At 40.9% G+C, this 24,864-nt stretch overlaps 1 protein-coding gene across 6 annotated transcripts in view; it reads right to left on the bottom strand.

The window, feature by feature from the left end:
- The window catches only part of raph1a (Ras association (RalGDS/AF-6) and pleckstrin homology domains 1a), a 227,103-nt gene that overhangs the window by 20,170 nt on the left and 182,069 nt on the right, over nucleotides 1–24,864 (bottom strand). For all 6 annotated transcript variants that reach the window (XM_087988799.1, XM_087988801.1, XM_087988802.1 and 3 more), the window contains 5 exons: nucleotides 23,168–23,233; nucleotides 18,518–18,661; nucleotides 17,227–17,337; nucleotides 10,999–11,097; nucleotides 3,382–3,502 (listed from right to left, as the gene is read on the bottom strand). In XM_087988799.1, the coding sequence (XP_087844925.1) occupies nucleotides 3,382–3,502; nucleotides 10,999–11,097; nucleotides 17,227–17,337; nucleotides 18,518–18,661; nucleotides 23,168–23,233 (541 nt within the window). The remainder of the gene's footprint in view (nucleotides 1–3,381; nucleotides 3,503–10,998; nucleotides 11,098–17,226; nucleotides 17,338–18,517; nucleotides 18,662–23,167; nucleotides 23,234–24,864) is intronic.

The following is a 24,864-nucleotide window of genomic DNA, read 5'->3' as shown; positions in this document are numbered from 1 at the left end:
TAGACAGAGACTGCCATAGTGTTAAAGGTTTAGATGGAGAGGAATTTATTAGCTGTGTACAACAAAACTTTCTGATTCAGTATGTGGATGTACCTACTAGAGAAGGTGCAAAACTTGACCGACTCTTGGGAAATAAGGCAGGGCAAGTGACTGAAGTGTCAATGGGGGAGCACGTTAGGGCCAGCGAGCATAATTCTATTAGTTTCAAAATAGTGATGGAAAAGGATAGAGCAGATCTAAAAGTCGAAGTGTTAAATTGGAGGAAGGCCAATTTTGATGGTATTAGGCAAGAACTTTGAAAAGTTGATTGGGGGCAGATGTTTGAAGCTAAAGGGATGGCTGGAAAATGGGAAGCCTTCAAAAAATGAGAATGAGAATCCAGAGACAATTTGTTCCTGTTCGGGTGAAAGGCAAGGCTGGTAGATGCAGGGAATGCTGGATGCCTAGAAAAATTGAGGCTTTGGTCAAAAAAAAGGAGGAAGCATATGTCAGATAAAGACAGCAGAGATTGAGTGAATCCTTGGAGAATAAAGGCAGAATGAGTATCCTTAACAGGGAAATCAGGACAAAAGGGGACATGAAATAGCTTTGGCAAATAGGATTAGAAGAATCCAAAAAAGGGATTTTATAGATTTATTAAGGACAAAAGGGTAACAATGGAGAGAATAGGGCACCTCAATGATAAGCATAGCAGCCTGTGTGTGAAACCCAGGAGATAGGGGAGATATTAAACAAGTATTTTGCATCAGTGTAACTGTGGAGAAGGACATGGAAGATATAGAATATGGGTAAGTAGATGGTGATGTCTTGGAAAATTTCCAATGTTACAGAGGTGGTGGTACTGGATGTCTTGAAACACAAAAGTGGATAAATCTCCAGAAATATGTGGCAAGTGATTGCTGGGCCCCTTGCTGAGATATTTGGATCAACCACAGCCACAGGCAAGGTGCCGGAAGACTGGATGTTGGCTAACGAGGTGCCACTTTAAGAAGGGTGGTAAGGACAAGTCAGGGAACTACAGACCGGTGAGCTTGACAGTGGTGGTGGGCCAGTTGTTGGAGGGAATCCTGAGGGTCAGGATTTGCATGTATTTGGAAAGGCAAGGACTGATTAAGGATAGTCAGCATGGCTTTATGTGTGGGAAATCACGTCTTATTGTTACTTCTTGAATCCTCTCTGACTTGATTGAGTTTTTTTGGTGAGGACAGAGAGGTAGATGTGATCTGTATGGACTTCAGTAAGGTGTTCACCAAGGTTCTTGGTAGACTGGTTAGCAAGGTTATATCACGTGGGATACAGAGAGAACCAGCCATTTTCTATTAAGTCTACTCCCTGTTCAGGAGACTAGCAGCAGCACAGCACGCGCGAGCCCTCGCCCGCTCCCAACACTGCTTCCTCGCCCGCTGCCCCAAAACACCGTCTAACACTGTCTCCGCCTGTCCCCACCCACAACCTCTGCCTGCCCCCCCCCCAAACCCCATCCAACCCTACCCCCGCTGCCCCAAAACCCATCCTACACAGCCCCAAACCCCATTCGACACCGCTCGCCCCAGCTCATAACCCCGTCCACCACTGCCCCCGCCTGCCCCACCCCCAACCTCCGCCTGCCCCCCCAATCCCATCCAAACCTACCTCTCAAACCCTGTCCTACACCCCCCCCCCGTGACTTCCGTCCACCCCCACCCCCTCTCCAGGGCAGCTGGACTGGACACCACCAAGACTGCTGCTGCTATTGCCTTTTGGTGAGTCTCCAAATAGCGCACACAGAAAGACAAATTTTTGACAGGTTCCACCTTTGCCCTGTACGGGACAATGTTAGATTATTTGGGGTAGGGGGGGTTTAGGGTACGCGTCTGTGTAGAACTCCAGGGAAAGTGCTGAGGAGGGGGAGAGAGAGAAGGTGGAAGGTCAGTCCTTTAGAGACAGTGCCTGCGCTCTCATCAGTCCAGGACTATTCTCAGCAGCACTTTTAAATCAGTGTAAACAAAAGACACGATCAGTGTTGGACACACATCTTTGATGTAATGTTTCTGTTGGGACCTCGAGATCTCCCTCGGATAATCAGATTTTTGGATAATTGGTATTCGGATAATTGAGGTTCCCCTGTAGTTAGTACGTTTGCAGAGGACACCAAAATTGGAGGTGTAGTAGACAGAGAAAAAGGTTACCTCGAGTACAACAGGATCTTGGCAGATGGAGTTCAATTTAGATAAATGTGAGGTGCTGCATTTTGGGAAGGGAAATCAGAGTAGGACTTATACACTTAATGGTACGGTCCTAGGAAGTGTTGCTGAATGAAGCATCCTTGGAGTTGCTTGAAAGTGGAGTCACCGGTAGATAGGATAGTGAAGGTGGCGTTTGGTATGCTTTCCTTTACTGGTCAGAGCATTGAATATAGGAGTTGGGAGGTCTTGCTGCAGCTGTACAGATTAGATTAGATTACATTACATTACAGTGAACAAACAGGCCCTTCGGCCCAACAAGTCCACCCCGACCCGCCGAAGCGAAACCCACCCATACCCCTACATTTACCCCTTACCTAACACTACGGGCAATTTAGTATGGCCAATTCACCTGACCCTGCACATCTTTGGACTGCGGGAGGAAACCGGAGGTCTGGTTTCTGTGCTGTACATCGCTGTGACTCTAAGTTCAATAGCTTCAGTCTATAGGGTTCACAGAGATGATCCTTTTGTTTGCCAGAATTTTCTGTTCTTCAATCCCTCTTCTCCAGGTTCTTCTTCAGTGGAGGCACAAGCACTGGGTATACTAACAGCAACATCTCTTAGTTACTAGTTAGAGGCAACAGATTACTAGGGAGGGAAATAAACTGATTTTCTTCAGGCTTTAGGGAAAGATAGTCACAACCCACAAACCAACCAGCAATCTGTTGCCAGGTTTAATTAGTGATCAGCAATAAATGCTGGCACAGCCTGCAAAGCAAGTCTCCTGAATGAATTTTTTTAAAAAGTGACACATTTTTGATTAGTATCTGCAGCTCTTGAGTGGGTATATGTTCAACATGCTTTAAACAAACTTGTTCTGCCTTTATTAGGATTCAATTTTTAGCTCCTTCAATTCTTCTACTCATATAATACAGGGTAGTAAGACAGCACCTGTAGTGCCACGAATGCTGGAATTTTCTGATGCTGTTATGCTTACATTTGAGTGTGAATAGGATCCTGGATGTCAACTGCTTTATACATGTCCACACCCTCATTAGGAATTCAATTATTTTGAAACGGGGTAATGGGTACGATGAAAAACAAAATTGGACAAAAGAAAAAGAAGGGTTTTACCCAAAACGTCTTTTTACCTGCTCCTCGGATGCTGCCTGACCTTTTCCAGCACCACACACAACAATAAAAAAGGTTAGTTTACCTGGCAAACTGGAAGAACTAGACCCAGATTTCATACTGGCACTGGACAGGGATGACCATTCATATGCTGCTTCAGCTCGTTTCACAGCATCCTGGTAGTTGTCATATAGTTGTTTCCCGTACTGGTTAACAAAGATAAAAACGGGATTATTTGATTATCATTTCTATATATTTTGAGAAGAAATAAAGACCATTATAACAGTGGTAACTCACATAATTTTAAGCGAAAATGATCACTGAAATTGTTTGGGATATGTTGCACTTCCTTTAGGTAAGCAAAGATTCACTGGGATGAGTTTATTGTTCAGTGAAGAAAGATTGTGTAAGACTATGCTGATACTCCCTGAAGCTTAGAAGAATGAGAGGTGTCCTTATTGAAACACATTGCTCTTAAGGACTTATGGAGGGTAAATCTGGAGAGAAAGGTTTCCTCTAGCTGAAGCTGCTGGAAGAAAATCAGTCTCAATTGACAGGCCACAGTCTACTCCTGCTCCTATTTCTTACGTAATAAAAGGATTAGTTATTTAGGCCAGAGAGGAGGAAAAACAGTTCAAACTAAAGCTGAATCTTTGGAATTCTCTACCCCAGAAATCTATAAATTTGGAAACACTCAGTACATCCAATATAGTATTCAAAAATCTATTGATATTCAAAGGATCTGGATGTAGGTTTGCTCGCTGAGCTGGAAGGTTCATTTTTAGATGTTTCATCACTATACTAGGTAACCTCTTTAGTGAGCCTCCAGACGAAGCACTTCTGATGTTTCCTGCTTTCTATTTATATGTTTGGGGTCCAAGTTTCCACCACCGAGAAAAAGAACAGGAAATGACATCACCAATCCAAAGAAACCCAAGACATCCAGAACCTCAACTAGAGCTACAAATCTTCTCAAAACTCACTAATATTCAAAAGATATCAGGAAAAATGAATACACTTATTTGGCAGTACTGAACTTGCATATTGCTGATAAAAGACAGTTTGTTGAAGTTACTGGATTTGCATTCATCAGAACAATTTTCAGGAATACCAATTCAGGGGGGAGAAAGCAGAATTTATATTGCACAAGACAAAAGAGTTGACTGATTGGCAAGTGGACTCCAGTTGGTAAAGGTGTTGCCATGAGTAACACCACTTAACGATGTTTGATGGTTAACAGCTAGGCTTTGTTTAAATTTTAAACCACACAAGTTGACTGATTGCTCAAGTCTTACCTAAGAAATGCAACAGCAAATGGGTGTCACCCATTTTATTGAGTTGAAACAAGAGCAGTCATATTCAGGTTATTACTGTCTAAAAGAACAAAGCCCTTTGCATTATAAATATGCTTCTAATACACACAAGTGACCACCCTGAAAATTGACTGGCATTCCTAAACTGTTTGCTAGGATCAGGGAGTTAAAAGGGGACGTGGCCCAAGTGCTTTTGAAACAAAAGAGTGAGATGTGAAACAATACATTAGCAATGGAAGTTCTTGAAGCGGAATATGGCTCTGGTGCAGAATAGAAACATTCCATAATGGAGAAAGAATGACAAATTTCGTGTTTCAAATACAATAGAGATATATGTAAATAAAAAGTGAAACAATTGGAAAAAAGAAAGAAGGGGCCAAGATAGTGTATGCAAAAAGATTACCAGGTAGCATAACAGGGCATATTACTGTCTTAATGGACAAGTAGTTCAAGGTTGAGGGGGGTGGGGAGACTTCTTGTACTGATGGAAGGCATTGCTAAGGCAATAATAAATATGTACTTTGCATCTGGCTTCAGATAAGAGGACAGTACCACAGTGTGCAATATTCAAATAAGTTAACTCATCTCATTCAGTTGGGATGTATCCTAACTTTGTAAGGAAAATAAACTTAGTTGTGCTGTTCACATTATGCACATAAACTTTTAAAAAGGGTTTGTTAACACCTAAACATAAACTTGTTACAAAATTGAACCCAAAGGGTTAAAGGGGAAGTGGCAGCCTGAATACAAACCTACCAAGAGACAGAAGATAGGATTGGCCAACAGTTATTTTTCATACTTGAAAATTTGTGCGAAGATTTGTAGCTTCTTTTGTGTGTGTTGGAAAGACAACGGAATGGGGACATGCCACAACCCAAAGGACTAGCCACTTTACCATACATCAAGGACATTTCTGAACTGACAACCAGACTACGACCACTAGGACTCATAACAGCACACAAACCAACAGCCACTCTCAGACAACAACTCACCAGGACAAAGGACCCGATACCCAGCATGAGCAAAACCAACGTTGTATACAAAATCCCATGCAAGGACTGCACAAAACACTACATAGGACAAACAGGAAGACAGCCAACGATCCGTATCCATGAACACCAACTAGCCACGAAACGACACAACCAGCTATCCTTAGTAGCCACACACGCAGATGACAAGCAACAGGAAATTGACTGGGACAACACTACTATTATAGGACAAGTCAAACAGAGAACAGCCAGGGAATTCCCAGAGGCATGGCACTCAACCACTGATTCAAATCAACAAGCACATCGACCTGGACCCAATATACCAGCCTCTGCAGCGGACAGCTGGAACTGACAGCCAGAAGCGGCAGATTCAAACCACTATAAATGCCAGAGGAAAGATCACAGAAGCGCCTCATTAGGAGGCTCCCAAGCACTGAGGATGTCACCTAGACAGGGGACGAAACGTCTGCAACACAAATTCCCAGCTCGGCGAACGGAACCACAACATTTTTCATACTTGCAGGGTATATAGTGGTGTGTCTGATGTTTGTATAGAGCAACTCTTTCTTTATATGTTATTCACCTGTACATGAAGGCACAATTTCAAAGTTTTCAACTGACACAAGATATGAAAATGTAGTGAAGTGAGGACGATGATAGTAGGCTTTAGAACATAGGCTGGTAAAGCAGACAAACACGTGACATTTCACTTTTAACACAGCTGTTTATAGTGATCTATTTTGCAAGAAGTAGTAATATCAAATAAATGGTACAATTTTAAAGAGGTACTGAACCAGGGAGACCCAGGGATTCTCAATATATTGAAGGCTATGGGGAGAAAAATAGGAATTAATTGGACAGCTCTTACTTTTTTGCTGTACATTTAAAGCCTAATAAAGACAGTGCTCACAGAACATAGAACATGACAGCGCACTACAGGCCCTTTGACCTTCTACGTTGCGCCGATCTGTGAAACCAATCTAAGCTCATCTAACCTACACTATTCCATTATCATCCATATGTTTATCTAATGACCATTTAAATGCCCTTAAAAGTTGGCGAGTCTACTACTGTTGCCCTTACTACTCTGAGTAAAGAACCTACCGCTGACATCTGTTCTTTATTTATCACCCCTTAATTTAAAGCTATCTCACCTCATATGAGCCATCACCATCTGAGGAAAAAGGCTCTCACTGTTCACCCTATCTAACCCTCTGAACAACTGGTATGCATCTATTAAGTCACCTCTCACCCTTCTTCTCTCTAATGAAAACAGCCTCAAGTCCTTCAGCTTTTCCTCATAAGACCTTCCCTCCATACCAGGCAACATCTTGCTAAATGTCCTCTGCACACTTTCAAATGCTTCCACATCCTTTCTATAATGTGGTGACCAGAACTATACACAATACTCCAAATGCGGCTGCACCAGAGTTTTGTACAGCTGCAACATGACCTTGTGGCTCCGAAACTCAATCCCTCTACCAATAATACCTAACACACTGTATATCTTCTTAACAACCCTACTAGCTGGGTGGCAACTTTCAGGGATTAATGCACCTGGACGTTGAAATCTTTCTGCTCATCCACACTACCAAGAATCTTACCATTAGCCCAGTACTCTCTATTCCTGTTATTCCTTCCAAAGTGAATCACCTCACACTTTTTAGATTAGATTAGATTAGATTAGATTAGATGAGATTAGATTAGATTACCTACAGTATGGAAACAGGTCCTTCAGCCCAACAAGTCCATACCGATCCTCCGAAGAGCAACCCACCCAGACACATTCCTCATCTGTACCTCTGACTATTGCACCTAACACTATGGGCAATTTAGCATGGCCAATTCACCTAACCTGCACATCTTGGGACTGTGGGAGGAAAGCGGGGCACCCAGAGGAAATCCATGCAGACACAGGGAGAATATGTGCAAACTCCACACAGACAGACAGTCGCCAGAGGCTGGAATCGAACCCTGGCGTTGTGAGGCAGCAGTGCTTTTCTGCATTAAACTCAATTTGCCACCTCTCAGCCCAACTCTGCAGCTTATCTAGGTCCTTCCGTAACATCCTTCCGCGCTGTCCACAATCCCATCGACCTTAGTGTCATCCACAAATTTACTAACCCATCTTCCTCCGCCTCATCCAGGTAATTTATAAAAATGACCAACAGCACTGGCACCAAAACAGATCCTTGTGGTACACCACTAGTAACTGAACTTCAGGATGAACATTTCCCAGTAAACACCACCATCTCTGTCTTCTTACAACTAGCCAATTTCTGATTCAAACCACTAAATCATTCTCAATCCCATGCCTCCGTATTTTCTGGAATAGCCTACCATGGGGAACCTTATCAAACACCTTACCGAAATCCATATACACCTGTTTGGTCACCTTCTCAAAGAACTCATTAAAGTTTGTGAGACATAACTTACTCTTCACAAAACTGTGTTGACTATCCCTAATCAAATTATTTCTTTCTAGATGATTACAAATACTATCTCTTATAATCCTTTCCAACGCTTCACTCACAACTGAAGGAAGGCTCAATGGTCTATAATTACCAGGTTGTCTCTACTCCCCTTCTTGATCAAGAAGACAACATTTGCTATTCTCCAGTCTTCTGGCACGATTCCTGTCGACAATGATGACGTAAAGATCAAAGCCAAAGACTCTGCAATCTCCTCCCTACCTTACCAGATGATCCAAGGATAAATCCCATCCGGCCCAGGAGATTTATCTACTTTCACACTTTCCAGAATTGCTAACACCCCCTCCTTATGAACCTCAATCCCATTTAGTCCAGTAGCCTGTCCAACAAAATTTGTCTTTTTCATGTGTGAATACGGATGAAAAATATTCATAGTGCCTCTTTTATCTCCTTGGACTCCATGCACAACTTCCCACTACTCTCATTAATTGGCCCTAATCTTACTCTAGCCATTTTTTTATTCCTAGGCGGAAGCAGGTATTGCAGATGTTGTAGATTAGGGTCAAGATTAGAGTGGTGCTAGAAAAGCAGAGCAGGTCAGATAGCATCCGAAGAGCAGGAAAATCGACGTTGCAGGCAACAGCCCTTCATCAGGAATGAGGCTGGGAGCCTCGGGGGTGGAGAGATAAATGGGAGGGGGGTGGGACTGGGGAGAAGGTAGTGTGGGTGGGGGTGGGGCTGAGTGTGCAATAAGTGGATTGAGGTGGGGGTAAAGTTGCTAGATCGGAGAGGAGGGTGGAGCGGATAGGTGGGAAGGAAGATTGGCAGGTAGAACAGGTCATGAGGACGGTGCTAAGTTGGAAGGTTGGAACTGGGGTAAGGTGGTGGGGAGGGGGTGGGAAATAAGGAAACTGGTGAAGTCCACATTGATGCCATGAGGTTGAAGGGTCCGAAACGGGAGATGAGACGTTCTTCAACCAGGTGTCGGGTGGTGAGGGACTGGCGATGGAAGAGGCCCAAGACATTTATGTCTTCAGAAGAGTGGGAGGGGGAGTTTGGCTATGGGATGGTGGGGTTGATTGGTACGGATGACCCAGAGATGTTCTCTGAAGTGCTCTGCAGGTAAGCGTCCAGTCTTCCCAATGTAGAGGGGACCGCATCAGGAGCGACGGATACAGTAAATGACATATGTGGAAGTACAGGTGAAACTCTGATGGATATGGAAGGCTCTTTTGGGGCCTTAGACAGAGGTGGTGGTGGGGGGGGCACAGGTTTTTACAATTCCTGCAATGGCAGCAGGTGAAGGCGAGTTGTTGGTGGGGGGTGGACCTGACTAGTCACGGAGGGAAGGGTCTTTGCGGAAAGTGGATAGGTGTGGGGAGGGTAATATATCCCTGGTGATGAGGTGAATTTGTAGATGGCGGAAATGTCGGCCGATGACGTGATTTGTGTGGAGTTTGGCTGGGTGGAAGGTGAGGGTCAGGGGAGTCCTGTCCTTGTTGCGGTTGGAGGGGTGGGGTTTGAGGGCAGAGGTGCGGAACGTGGATGAGATGCGTTGGAAGGCATCTTCAATCACATGGGAGGGGAAATTTTGGTCTTTAAAGGAGGAGGTCACCTGGTGTATTCTGTGGTGGAACTGGTCCTCCTGACATTCTTTTATTCCTGACATACCAATAGAAAGCTTTAGGGTTTTCCTTGATCCTATCTGCCAAAGACTTCTTATGTCCCCTCTGGCTCTTCTTAGTTCTCTCTTTAGGTCCTTCCTGGCTAACTTGTAACTCTCAAGTGCCCTGAGTCTTCACGTCTCATCTTTACATAAGCCTCCTTTTTCCTCTTGAGAAGGAATTCAACTTTTATAAACCATAATTGCCTTGCTTGACCACTTCCTCTCTGCCTGACAGGTACATAATTATCAAGGACACACAGTAGCTGTTCCTTGAACAAGCTCCATATTTCAAGTGTGCCCATGCCCTGCAGTTTCTTTCCCCATCCTCCACATCCTAAATCTTGCCTAATCACATCATAATCGCCTATTCCCCCAGTGATAACTCTTGCACTGCGTTATATACCTCTCTTTCCATTGCTAAACTAAACTTAACCGAATTGTGGTCACTATCATCAAAGTGCTCACCCACCTTCAAATCTAACAACTGGCCTGGTTCATTACTCAGTACCAAATCCAATGTGGCCTCACCACATACTGTGTCAGGAAACCCTCCTGCACACACTGGACAAAAACTGACCCTTTTAAAGTACTTGAGCTATAGTGTTTCCAGTCAATATTTGGAAAGTTAAAGACCCCATAAAAACTATCCTGTTACTTTCGCTCCCATCCAGAATCATCTATGCAATCCTTTTCTCTATTTCTCTGGAACTATTCGGAAGCCTATAGAAAACTCCCAACAGGATGATCTCTCTTTTCCTGTTTCTAACTTCAGTAGACGAGTCCTCATCAAACATCCTTTCTGCCACAGTAATACAGTCCTTGATGAACAATGCCACACCGCTCCCCCCCACCACCTCTGTTTTAACACCTTCCCTGTTCTTACTGAAAAATCTAAACGCTAGAACCTGCAATCATTCCTGTCCCTGCTCTATTGATGTCTCCGAAATGGCCACAACATCGAAGTCCCAGGTACCAACCCATGCTGCAAGTTCACCCATCTTATTCCGGATGCTCCTGACGTTGAAGTAGACACACTTCAAACCACCTTCCTGCCTGCCGGTACACTCTTGCAATCTTAAAACCTTATTTATGACCTCACTCCTCTCAACCTCCTGTACATTGGAGCTACAATTCAGTTTCCCATCCCCCAGCTAAATTAACTCAGGAAAAGACCATTTTCCCACATAGTTGAGATTAACACCATTCACCAGTTTTCTGAGGGAAAGCACACAATGCTGACTGATTAAACTTATCGCTATACCCAATGATAAAGCATGGCCTCTATCAACAAGGATTGATTACCTTGGCAATGCGAATGCCATTCACCCACTGATGAAGAGTTCTGACATCATCACAGCAGAGATATTTGATGTACTGAGATTTCTTCTGGATCTGAGGGTGCTGCAGGAATAAAAACAAATAGGAAAATATTATTTGTCAAAGGTTGGCATCTATGTACAAAAAACTCCCCCTAATAAAAATCAGTGTGGTCAGGCTGGAAATGGGAACATACAACTCTGAATTAGCAAATGCTTCTCATGGTAAATTTGACTATAGATGTTTATTCATAGAGTTATAGAGATGTACAGACACTTTAGTCCAACATATCCATTCTGAATAGATATCCTAATGTAATCTCGTTCCATTTGCCAGCATTTGGCCCATATTCCTCTAAACCCTTCCTATTCATATACCCATCTAGATGTCTTTTAAATGCTGTAATTGTAGTTGTCATTATACCTGCCTCCATCACTTCCTCTGGCAGTTCATTCCACACATGCACCACACTCTGCGTGAAAAAATTGCACCCTTTGGTCCCTTTTAAGATTAGATACCCTACAGTTTGGAAACAGGCCCTTTGGCCCAACAAGTCCACACTGAACCTCTGAAGAGTAACCCACCCAGACCCATTCCCCTACCCTAGATTTACCCCTGACTAATGCACCTAACACTATGGGCAATTTAGCATGGCCAATTCATCTGACTTGCACATCTTTGGATTGTGGGAGGAAACCGGAGTAAACCCATACAGACATGGGGAGAATGTGCAAACTCCACACAGACAGTCACCCAAGGCTGGAATCGAACCTGGGTCCGTGGTGCTGTGAGGCAGCAGTGCTAACTGCTGAGCCATCATGCCGCTGTTAAGTCTTTCCCCTCTCACGTGAAACTTATTTCCTTTAGTTTTGAAATCCCCTACCCTGGGGAAAAGACTGAGACTATTCACCCTATCTATGCCCCTCATGGTTTTTTATAAAAATTCTCCCTCACCCTCCACATATTTTCCAGCCTATTCAGTCTCTCCCTATAGCTCAAACACTCCAACCCTGGTAACATTGTTGTTAAGTCTTTTCTGAACCCTTTCAAGTTTCACAATATCCTTCCTATAGAGGAGACCAGAACTGAGTGCAGTACTCCAATAGTGGCCTAACCAATGTCCTGTACAGAAGCACAAAATATAATGTCAGCAAGCAACTCCTGCCTGTGCTTTCATTCCTTTCTTTACATTTGTTTCATACATTGTGTCAACATTGCCCATTTTAAATTCCTACGAGACAGATTTTGAAGGATGGAAGACAGGAAACCAGCCAAGAAGGTGGTGGAAAAGTTGAGTCTGGAAGTAAAAGACATGATTAAAAGTTTCACCAGCAAACTGACAGTGGCAGAGATAGGGATAGGCAATATTTTATGGGTGCAAGTGAGCGGCATGTGGTAATGAAGAATATATGGCATATCTTCTCAAAGTCAAATGGATACCAAGATTGTAAAGAGTTTGCTTCAGCATGAGATAATGTCCAGTGTTAGTGATGGACTTTGTTTACCAAAATTTTCCCAATACTTAATATTGGATGTGCAACAATTACCTTAACTAAGTATCAGTTTAGTCGCATGACAGGGAGTCAAAACAGGTGGTGGTGGTGGTGGTGAGTTAGAGCATGACATTGATAACTCACATGATTAATCAGATATTGTGCACTTGGGCGATGCCACCGAGAGGCAGAACGTAGATGAGGAGGAGGGGACAGAGAATCTATCCTTGGAGGTCACCAGAAATGACAGCAAGTGAGCTGGATGCAAAGGTACTGTAAGAAATTCCCTGTATATGACTGGACAATATTGTAAGGATCAGTACTATGCTTTCAGCTTTTTAAAAATTATTCATTTACAGGGTAATGGTGTTCTTGGCCAGACATGCACTTTTGTTTTGTTTTGAATGTATATGTATTGAGATAGAGTATTTGCCCATTTCTTAAATTTTTCTTAATGCAGAGTCAATTACACTGAATAAAGTGAAGGTGACCTGCCTTTTTGAATCACCTTTGGGTGCAGATACCCCTACAGTACTGTTAGGAAAGGAGTTCCAGGATCATTAACTCAGTGACAGTGGAGGTGCAACGAGACAGTTTCCAGTCAGGATGGTGTGTGGCCTGGAGGGGATATTGCAGATGGTGATATTTCCATGCATCTGCTGTCCTTGCTCTTGAGGTGATGGAGTCACAAGATTGAAAGGTGCTATCTAAAGAATCTTGGTGAGTTCTTGCAATACATCTTGCAGGTGGTACAGAACAATAATGTGCACTGGTGATTAAGGGAATGAACATTGAAGATGGACAGATGGCCAAAGGGTCTTTCTCCATGCTGTAAAAACTTTATGACTCTAACATTAAGAAAAACTTTAAGAAATGGGCCAATACTCTATCTCAATACATGTACATTCAAAACAAACCAAAAATGCAAAGCATAAATATAAATTAATAAGTACGATCTGGTAACCTTTACTGAAGCATGTTTGCAGACCAGAATCTTGAAGGGTACAGGAAAATTAGGAAGCATGGGAAATTAGGAAAATTCCCACGTTTTAATAAAGCATCATTACACGGTTACAAGGTCTGGGTTTATTGTTTTCATTTCTAGTGCTGAGATTTAACACAAAGTGATCCAGGTAGAATCACAGAATCCCTACAGTGTGGAATCAGGTCTGCACTGATTCTCCGAAGACCCAACCTAGATCCTCACCCTGTCCCCATAACCCCGTATTTACCATCACTAATCCCTGGGCACTATAGGGCAATTTAGCATTGGCCAATTCATTTAACCTGCACATCTTTGGACTGTGGGAGGAAACCAAGCACCTGATGGAAACTCACGTAGACAGGGGGAGAATATACAAACTCCACACAGACACAGTCACCTGAGGGTGGAATTGAACTTGGATCATTGGCGCTGAGGTAGCAATTCTAACCACTGAGCCCCTCGTTTTTTCTCTCTCTCCCTACTGTTTCACTTAGACCGTGTAGTGATTAAATATAACTGAATGCCTTACTAGGCCATTCTACAGGGTATTTGAGAGTCAACCATATAGTTGTAGATCTGGAGTCAAATTTAGGCGAAATGAGATAACCATAGTTGATTTTATTCCCTAAAGGATATTAGTGAACCTAATAAGGTTTTTGCAACAATCAACAAGAGTTTCAAGGTCACCATGAGGTTAGCTTTTAATTGCAGATTTATTGACTGAATTCAAATGTTACCATTTTGCTATGCTGGGATTCGAACCAATGTCACCTAAGCATTTGTTCTGACCTTGAGATTACTAGTCCAATGACATCATCTCTGTGTCACTTTTAAAACTGCTGGATTTTCCCAATTCAGATCATTGGCCTCCTTTTCTCCAAAGATTAATATTGCTTGCCTCACCTAGTAAATTGCACATTGATAGTAGTTGGTGTATAAAGGAAGCATCCCTTTTTATGTCAGACAAATGAGACAGTTTCAGGTTTGAATCCCAGTCTTTGCTGAAGGAAAATGAAATGTCAGCTTGGTTTCCTGCTCCTGATTGTGGATGTGCGCACATAAATGTGAACGCGTGTTCATTATGAAAATGTTATATACACATCATCCACACCCACAGGATCAATCAACCTCAGAGGGGAGAGCAAATTACTGCAGATGCTGGAATCTGTACTGAAAACAACAAATGCTGGAGATCACAGGGAGTCAGATAGCATCTATGGAGAAGGAGCAAGCTAACGTTTAGAGTCTAGATGACTTTTCATAAGACCTCTAAGTCTAAATAAATGCCTGCCCACAAGTTTAAAAAAAATTTCCACCAGTCAAACTTGCTGCCAAACTACAGCTCCCTTTCAGGAAATGGTATGCAATAAAACAAGGATGGAGTGAATGGGCACATGAAAGGTGTTTATGAAGAAAACCACATCTGATCCACCCATATAAAAAGAGACTCGCGAAGAGTCAGCCATACAGCATAGAAACAAACCCTTCAGTCCAACATGTTCGTGCCGACCAGCCATCCCAATCTGACCTAGTCCCATAAGCCAGCATTTGGCCCATGTCCCTCAAAACTCTTCTTTTTCATATACCCATCCAGATGTCTTTTAAATATTACAATATACCCACCTTCACCACTTCCTCTGGCAGGTTGTTCCATATATACACCATCCTCTGCATGAAATAGTTACTCCTCAGGTTATTTTTAAAGTCATTCCAGTCTCACCTTAAACCTATACCCTCTAGTTTTGGACTCTCCTCCCCCCCCCACTCTAGAAAAAAGGCCTTGGCTATTCATCCTATCCATGCCCCTCATGATTTTATAAATCTCTAAGGTCAGCCCCCAACCTCCAATGCTCCAGGGAAAAGAAAGCCCCAGCCTATTCAGCCTCTTCTTATAACTCAAACACTCCAGACCTTAAGTCTTTTCTGCACCCCCTCAAGTTTAACAACATCCTTCCTGTCGAAGGATGACCAGAATTGTACACAGTATTCCAAAAATGGCCTCACTAATATCCTGTACAATCTCAACATGATGTCCCAATTCCTTCAATCTATTTTCTGATCAATGAAGGCAAGCATGCCAAATGCCTTCTTCACTACCCTGTCTACCGGTGACTCAATTTTCAAGGAACTGCGTCCTTCAATCTCTCTGTTTGGCAACACACACAGGGCCTAACATTAACTATATTAGTCTTGCCCTGGTTTGCTTTATCAAAATGCAACACCTCACATTTATTTAAACTCCATCTGCCACTCCTCTAATCAAGGTCCCATTGTACTCAGATAATCATCTTCACTGTCAACTACACCATCTATTTTAATGTCATCTGCAAACTTACTAACCGTACATCCTATAATTCACATCCAAATAATTTATAATGATAAATGACAAAAAGCAGTGGACAACACTGATTCTTGTGACATACCACTGGTCAGTTAATTCAAATTTTCTGACATCTCGCTCTGTAGTGTTAAATGAACAGGTTTTACTGCTATCTCACCCCTTTCGAGGTAACTATTCTGCACAATCACTAGTGTTGTGTCCTGATCTTGACAGTCTTGAGGCAAAAAAGGCTACTGGTTCATGTAATAACAGTTCAGCCAGATGTGAACTAGTTTTCCCACAGTTGATCCAAAAATTCTAAGCAGCAAAAAATATGTTTTTACTCCAAGGAAGGATTTAAACTTGACTCTCGATTTATCCTCCAAAATGCATGAAATTCTTCTGTAGCTCTGGGAGCATTTGGAAAGAGTGAAATAAGTAAGTAATTAATATAACCCACCGCCATTATGGCCAGTGATTTTTGTATTTGACATATTACTGCCTGACAGTAAGACTTCTCAACAAATTACTTTCCCAGATGACATTGAATAAGGTTCAACTCTTCTTCAGACAAATGGCTTTGACAGCTGACGTGTTAGGTTCACACAAGAAACACAGTAAGACAACTATATATGGAATTAAAGGGAATATGGGCAGAGGAGGCAAAATTGAAGGGTAGGGCTAAAATATTTGCTCTGACTTTAAGGAAGCAGTAAGTGGTATTCTCCAGAGTCTGTGTTAGTGAAATTTCTAATTATTGGATATATAAATGATCAAGACTCAAGAACAATTTTTAAATTTACCTGTATTTCCACGACAAGGGTATAGTGCATTATGAAAGGCAATACATTGGCAGACAAATGGCAGAATTATTTCAATATGGGAAAATACCAGATATTTGGAAATGAAATACATCATAAATGTTATACTTGAGAGATTAATTAGAGAAGCAGAGAGTTTTGTTTAGCAAAATTACATACGTAATTCAAGGACAGCGGAAATGGACAAACACAAACTAATTTCTCCTATTAATGTTTAAGATTTAAAGGAGAAAACAGTAACGGATACAACCTTTGTAACACTTCAATTGGCAAGTATTATGTATCTAGGGTGCCAGCAATTCTGATACAAGTCCACATGAAGCTGCAGACCAAAACTTAAAGCTAAATTAAGTGTTTTTATATTGTTTTCCAAAACAGAGGCATTGCACATCTTTATATCACTACACTCCAAATGGTCCAACAATAACCAGAAACACATTGAAGCAGAGAAACAGGACCCTGGTTTTAAAGCTAGTCTCCCCATTCTCAGACATTAACATGTAGAAGGGCCTCAATCAACATGAATGTAGAAATAAACTCAAGAAGCTAACAGTCTATTCCACAACATCCTTCTAAGCCAAGCACCATTCATACCTTGAGAGCGCAGCAGTAGTCCGTGGGAGCCTTGTATTTACTGCGGTAATCCTGGCCATAATACACATTCACATGGTCTAGCTGAATGAAACAAGCCAGGTCGCGAGAGGTCTGCAAAACAGAATAAGGTCAGGTTAGTTAACCTGCTCTCATCCTGAAAAAAAAATGACATTTACATTATTTAAACTTAGTTGTAGGCAAGAAGGCACAGTGACACTTGTGTACATATGCAGTCATTTTTAAATGGGTGCAGAGTAATGGAGGCAAAATGCAGCATTAAAAAAAATCAGTTTATTTTACATCCAGTAGCTGCTTCTTTGTCACGATAGCTGATTTCTAACTGTGGAGTTTAACAATAATTTTCCACTCCTTTCTGTGCTTCATTCAGACTTACAAAAAGAATATTTTAATGTCATTTTAGACAAGACCTGAAACCATGTATCCTCACTGACATGCTTCGTATTCAATTGCAAGGGTCTGAACATGTACCCATAGAAGGCTGCATACACTGGATTGCCACCACAGGGTCCTTTCCAAGCAAGATTCTGAAATACAACTGAGATATATCCCCTGGACAATCTCAATTTCTAAATAGTGACTCGAGGTGAGTTTAGAGAGAAGAATGTTTCTTTACTCCCAAGTAATGTGTTGATGTCCATGGAGATCAACAGTTTAAAATTAATTGGAAATTCAAATTAATATGTGAAAGAATGACACAAGATTTCATGTTTTGAGACTTGTATTGTAATAAAACAGTTGAAGCAGTATTGACTAAACACCATTTTTGGAGGCAACTTGTACTTTAGATCACATTGCAGAGCTTTCCCTTTTTTAATACAACTGGAAATATACTTGACAGATATAATCAACATTGTTCTTTAAGCAGGCATTCCTCGAACCAGTGCAAGTGATTTGTAGCTTCCAAGAGATTGCTTAGTTCCTCCCCCCACCCCGTCCTTTCTTAATGTGGTAATTAGTAGTCTTATAAATGGGAGATTTTCTGAGACTTTTCCTTCTCATTCAAGCTAGGCAGATCTGCAACTTGTTTAAATTCCTCGCTAATTTACTTTTCAGATCCAAGCATGAGCTCCCATCTATATTCCTGCATGGTGAATCACAAAAACATGGGATTTCTAGCTGCTTGTTCTTGCAAGCCCTTAGATCTTTCCTCTCTCAAGAATATCTTCATGGCAACAGAATGGAGGCATGGACTTGGTATCCAGGTAGAAATGCAGAATTACTGTACCTGTCACATGATTCATTTAATACAAAAGCACCTTTTAATCCATACCTTTGTCTTGCCCTTCGGGACATAATATATTCCAGAAGCTCTGAGCAGGAAGTAGCGCTTCTTCCAGGATTTCTTGCCATCCTCTTTCAGCCAAAGCAATCCCTCAATCTCTGGAACAGTCACAGAACTTCCACAGAAAAACTCCTGCAACAAAAACACAGAATAGAGTATTTAATTTACAGACTGCAACTGTAAAGTTATTAAGTTAATTGGCCTTAGCTGCTAGAACCAATTAGATCCAGCAGGTAGGAAAAAGCAGATCCTGTAATTTAATGTTTGCTGATTCTGAAAGCAAGGAAGAATAGAAAATACAGATTGCATTTTCTGCAGATATACCTGTTAACTCTGCAACTTGGTGAAGACTAATATAAATTCCAGTAAGCATCTGTTAATAACATGCAGCTAACTTACTTTTTCTGAGTTAAAAATCACAACACCAGGTTATAGTCCAACAGATTTAACTGGAAGCACTAGATTTCGGAGCATTGCTCCTTCATTAGGTGAAAGCTGGTGCTTCCAATTAAACCTGTTGGACTATAACCTGGTATTGTGTGATTTTTAATTTTGTTCACCCCAATCCAATACCAGCAACTCCAAAATCATTATTTTTTTTCCGATCCATTATTTATTATTCTTGGTTTTTATTTCTGCACCACTCCCAGACCAGCAGTTCCGCTGAAGTTAGCCACATGTACCACAGAATTTAAAAGGATGTAAATCAATCTTCCGTAGGATATTTTGCGTGGAAAGACCTATCCAGAATTTTCATCTTAAACTTCTGCAGCAGTTTGACTGTCTAACAGCACATCTATTCTATTCCTTGAATTATGCCACCGTAAAACCTGGGAATGTGTTAGGGTGGCTGATTTAAATTGGAAGTACCATCCAAGAAGAATAATTATTTTCCAAAGTTTAAAACAAAGCTACATTTGAGAATCTTATTAGTCAACAGGGCAAACTGCCAAGACAATAGTCATACAAATATTAAAACTTGGAGCTGCTCCAGGATAACCAAACACCCCAATGCTGATAAAACAACTTGACAGGAAGATAAAACTCAATCCTGATTTTTGAAAGACATTTTTAAAATAAAATACACAACCTTTAGATTTAACATTCTTTAAAATACATTTTATTAAAGTTTATATTTTACAATTATTTAAATCAAAATTAAAAGAAAATATAATATAACTTTTCATGGTTTTGCGCATGTCTTAGATGGGAACTTCATATAAAAGCCTCTTTCATCAAACCTTCCCAGGATAACATTTTGCTGCATCTCTGAAGGCTGGCTATTTGATTAAACAGTGTATGCATTGGCACACAGGACTGGGTACTCCATACACAAAATTCATGCTTTCATTTTCATATGTTAACCACATTTGTATTGATAATACTATTCAGCAGATGCAGCAGAAGCCTGTTGATGGTATAACGTGTTAGCTAAATAGAACTTGGGACTCAACAGTTGGTATTAGGATCTGTGGGCTCATCCAGCTCAGTCACCATTCACTGACATCTCACTAGAATTCTGGTGTTAGAAAGGTAGAAAAAGATATAATCTAGTTTGACTTCGTTATGATAACCCGGATGCACAAACAACACCACACTATAATGTTACAGCTCTCATTGATTATTCATTATTTTTATTCTTTTTTTTTAAAATCAATTTTAGTTTGGAGCTGTGAACTCAGAACTTTGAGCTAAAGAGGACCTTTGGGTCATGGCTAACAACAGCTTGTGTTAAAAGAAAAACAGACCAAACAAGCTTTTGTTTGTTTGTGAAGCCAGGCCTAGAAGTTCACTGCAGTTTGGTTCCTGATCAAAAGGTTCTGCAGACGCTTTGTTATGTTCAAACTGATGACTATTAACGAGGTCAGTATATGGGAACTGGTTCCAGCAGACACCAGATTTTGAATGGTAACTGGGACCTTGTGGAGAAGATGGTTGGTTTGCCAGGGAGTAGTCAGAGTTTGAATTGGGTTTTGAACTGTTTTTTCTGTGTAAAGGAATCTGACTGTTGATGATACAGCAAGAAGAGTTGAAAGCTCCCTGCCTAACCTCCATTGTCTACTCTTGGAAACTCAGAATAGAAAATAAGTATTACTGCCTTTATCTGAGTGACCTAAAAAAGGTGACCCTGATTAATTTCTTCAGAAAACCAAGCAAGAAACCAACATCTGTGCCTGTGAAACAATACAACGTGAAAACCACCAAGTAATTTGGCCAGTGTTGTTTTCTTTCATTTATCCCATAACTATGATTGTTTATCTTTGTGTTTTGTGTAAATGGGGTTGAAAGTAAAAGTCTTGAGTTTATGGCATAGACCAATTGGATTACTTTGTTGTTTACTTTTACTCTGCTAAGTTAGCATATTGTTAATACATTGCTCAGTCTTTTCTTTAAGGTACAAACCAGTGTCTGGAATTGTTTGTTCACAAAGTCTGGGATTGGTTATTCAAAAGTCTGATTAAGAACTAGTGGGATCAATTTTGAGGGCCTCAAGGTTGTAGTGTCATTGCCTTGAGAGTATATAGGTAAAAAGGCTGATTTGTTTGGCTGTTTGTCTCCATGTTGTAATAATAGGAAGATGTGAATGCACTGGAAAGAGTGCAGAAGATGTTCACAAGAAGGTTCCAGGAATAAGCACTTGAGTTAAGAAGAAGGAAGTCTGGACTATTTTCCTTGGAGAGGAGAAGACCAACAGGAGATTTAATAGAATTTTTCAAAATCATGAGGAGTCTGGACCAAGTGGATAGGGAGAAACTATTCCAACTTGTAAATGGATAAAGAACCAGGGGGTATAGTTTTCAAGTGTTTTGTAAAAGAAGCAAATGTAAGGCAAACACGAAACTTCTTCACTCAGCGAGTAATCAGGGCATGGAATGCACTGCCTGGACATGTGGTAGAAGCAGTTTAGTTGGGACATTTGAAAGGATTTTGGATGATTACTTAAATAGAAAGAATGAGCAAAGTAAAGAAGGAAGGCACTAAGCTAAAATACAGAGAGCTAGTGCAGATACTATGGGCTGAATAGTCTCCCTCTGCACCATAGCTATCACAGATTCTGAGCCAGATGATTGTCTTTCAATACTCACAGGCTGAATGGTCGCACAGGACTGTCTAAATTGAAAAAAAAAGATAGTCTTCAGAAGAGATATTGAGAGCGGAGGAGAAATTAGGGTTCAAACAAAATCCTACCCTAGGTGCATTTATAAGGTACTTCTTCTACAGCTACTAAGAATCCCAGTGAAAAGTGGGATTCTTAATGCTTAAAATAAACACTTCTGCACAAACCATTGATATCTTAACTAGCTTCTCATTAGTAAGTTGTTCAATGTTTGGAATTATAAGAGTACAAAAACAGTACTTTCACCAGTTTGCTGTGAAATGTCAAGTATTCACTCAATCTAGATGAACCTATCAGCTTTGGAGCCTGCATACCATCAAATTTGAGGGGCAAATGTTTATTCTTTACTGATTTCTAAATATTTGGGATGCAGAAATACTAGGTTCAAGGGTAACTACTATAATCCAAACTGCTCATCTTATTCATGCCAGATTCCAAAACGAAATTCCTCAAATCCAGAACAGTGTCCTGAGCAGTAACACAAATAATTGCCCATTGAAGAAAGCCAAGAGAGTATATCAAGCTCTTCTGGGGGAGCGAAGAGCATTATACTTGTTATATGCAGTCAAAAGGAACTGCAAAGATATGCCAGTCACGTAAACTTGAATCAGTCATACTAAGTGGGTTTGATAATGGCAGTAGAACCCAAATGGGAATTCCATATGTGCTATCACAAGCACCAAGCTGTGCAAGGAAGAATTCTGCTTGCATTAACATGGGTTATATCTGAAGATGTTAACACTGTTGTGAAGTTGGAAGTCAGCCACTGATGACAAAAGCAGTTTTCAGAAGACATATCCCAAAACTCAAGCATAAAAGGGCTCAGTGAAGTTTTGATCTTGTTCTAGCATTGGGACCTACATGGCTGATTTCCCAAAAGGAGAACTTATACCCCCAGGGGTACAATACAGTTCATTTCAAATACTTCTTTTAACTTCAGAACTAATTTACTTGAAGCAATCTTTTAAGGTCTGCAAACATAGAAACTGAATTTTATTGCATCACAAGTAGTCCCAGTTCTGATGCAACTAAAAAGATTTTAAAATCCAATTGTTTTCCTCTTTGGTTCATTCCTTTCAGTTCTGATTGACGTGACTCAACCCAGGTTAAGGATCATGATGAGGAGAAATCCCTTCACTCAAAATGTTTGTGAACCTGTTAGGAAGTCTCTACCACAAACAGCTGTGGATCATCCAGTGTACATGACGACTAAGTCAGAAATTGATAAGATTTCTGGATACTAAGTATGGTAAAGTGTGGTGAGGCAGGTCCAACTTGATCCTCTGAATGGGCTACTCCAGCTCTTATTTCTTATGTCCCTTTTACAAATAAGTATTTCTGGAATTTCTTTCAGAATGCTATCACATGTCTGTTTAGCTCCCACCTCAAGTTCCCTCTTCATTGGGCCAATCAATAAACTAAAAACCAATGAGAAATGCTGATCCTTGATTGTTATGACATGAAATGAGTTTCAATTAAGTCACGAAAATTTAGAAGTACAGCTTGTGTGACTAACTTACCTCTAGTAAAGCTTCCTTATTTCGGTCTCCCATCTCAAAATTCTCCCTCTTCCCTAGCAGATAATTCTGTCATAAATAAAATGCAACAGTACAGTTAAATATATATTTGACATCAATAGATTAATCCTTAAATCTCCTGCGAGCTGCTGTATTCAGTGCAGTCTGTAATACTGTAAGCTTCAGAACTTCAATAACTGTAAATGATTGAAAGAATCAGCAATAACTCTGTCAAGAGTAAACTTTTAAGGGACAAGGACAACTGTTACACAGGAATTGAATGTAAGTAGCCATGCTTGTGAAAAGGAGGAGTAAAAGCTACATAAACAAAACTGTTTTAACAACTGCTTCATAACTGGCTGCTTTATACCACAGAGACAAATTGCAGGACAGATGGGTCTTCAAACAGACAATCAATGCCAAATGTAACTAGGAAAAGGGAAGCTACTTTTGATAATAAGGCAACATACAGTCTTGATAGCTCCAGAGTAGTCAATATTGTGGATGAAAGAATTTAAAATATCATGAATAATATCACACCATAAGAACCAAATTACTTTAAGATTTTGATTCCAGGATTCTTCAAAGGAAAATACACCACAGGGATCAAACCCAAGACAGCCAGAGAAAGATACTATTGGTGGAAATCATTGCTAAATTCCACCATTAATTGGGTAATAGCCAACTGGGTTGAGGCTTTACTTGCTTTATTTGAGGGAATTTATTTTGATTGCTACATGCAATAAAGTTCAAATAATTGTTTCAGTATTTGACTGATTGGGAGATTTCTTAGTGAGTAGCCATATTAAAGATAGCTCATGGTAATAACACACAAGTCTCATATCCAAGATTGGCTGACCTTATGGTCTAACTTGTATATACAGCAAACCTTCTATTAACTGGCACCTATGGGATCAGAAGTTTATCAATTGATCAAATATTCTGGTTTATCAATGCAAAATAAAACACACCAACTAAAAGGAACATAATGCACTTGGATAATAATGCAACTTTATCTTAAATAAAACTTACTGACAGAGAGCCTTCTCCTTCGCACCCTCAACTAACTGCTCGATAATTCAGCAGACATCTGGTATTTGAGGTACATAATTTTTGCCAGTTTAATGAAAATGCCAATTCATACGTTGCTGGCTAAAACAAAGTTTGCTGTACCTGTGATTCTCAGCTGGATGCCAAAATAGCTTTGGAAAAACCAGTGACACCATATAGTGCTCAGCCAGTCCTGAACAGAGTCATGCAGCATGGAAACATAATCTCAAACTAAACTAATCTCGCTTGTTTGCTGCTGGTCCATATCCCTCCAAAGCTTTCCTATTCATGCACTTATCTAAAAGTCTTTTAAATGCTTTAAATGAGCTAATCACTGAGCCAGCCACATATTCACTTTTATCTGGAGAAGAATTGACTTATTAGGATAGTCAGCATGGCTTCACGCAGGGGATGTTGCTTAGTGGTTAGCCCTGCTGCCTCACAGCACCAGGGAACCGGGTTCAATTTCAACCTTGGGTAACTGTCTGTATGGTGTTTGCATGTTCTTTCAATGTCTGCGTGGGTTTCTGCTGGGTGCTCTGGTTTCCTCCTACAGTCCAAGATATGCAGGTTAGATAGACTGGCGATGCTAAATTGCCCTGTAGCGTCCAGGGTTGTGCAGGCTAGGTGGATTAGCAATAGGAAATGCA

Source organism: Chiloscyllium plagiosum, unplaced genomic scaffold, assembly GCF_037043375.1.
Source record: "Chiloscyllium plagiosum isolate Xiang-an unplaced genomic scaffold, Cpla_swu_hap1 HiC_scaffold_7, whole genome shotgun sequence".
Taxonomy (NCBI): domain Eukaryota; kingdom Metazoa; phylum Chordata; class Chondrichthyes; order Orectolobiformes; family Hemiscylliidae; genus Chiloscyllium; species Chiloscyllium plagiosum.
The sequence above is the reverse complement of the archived record's forward strand: the minus strand, read 5'-3'. Positions and strand labels throughout refer to the sequence as shown.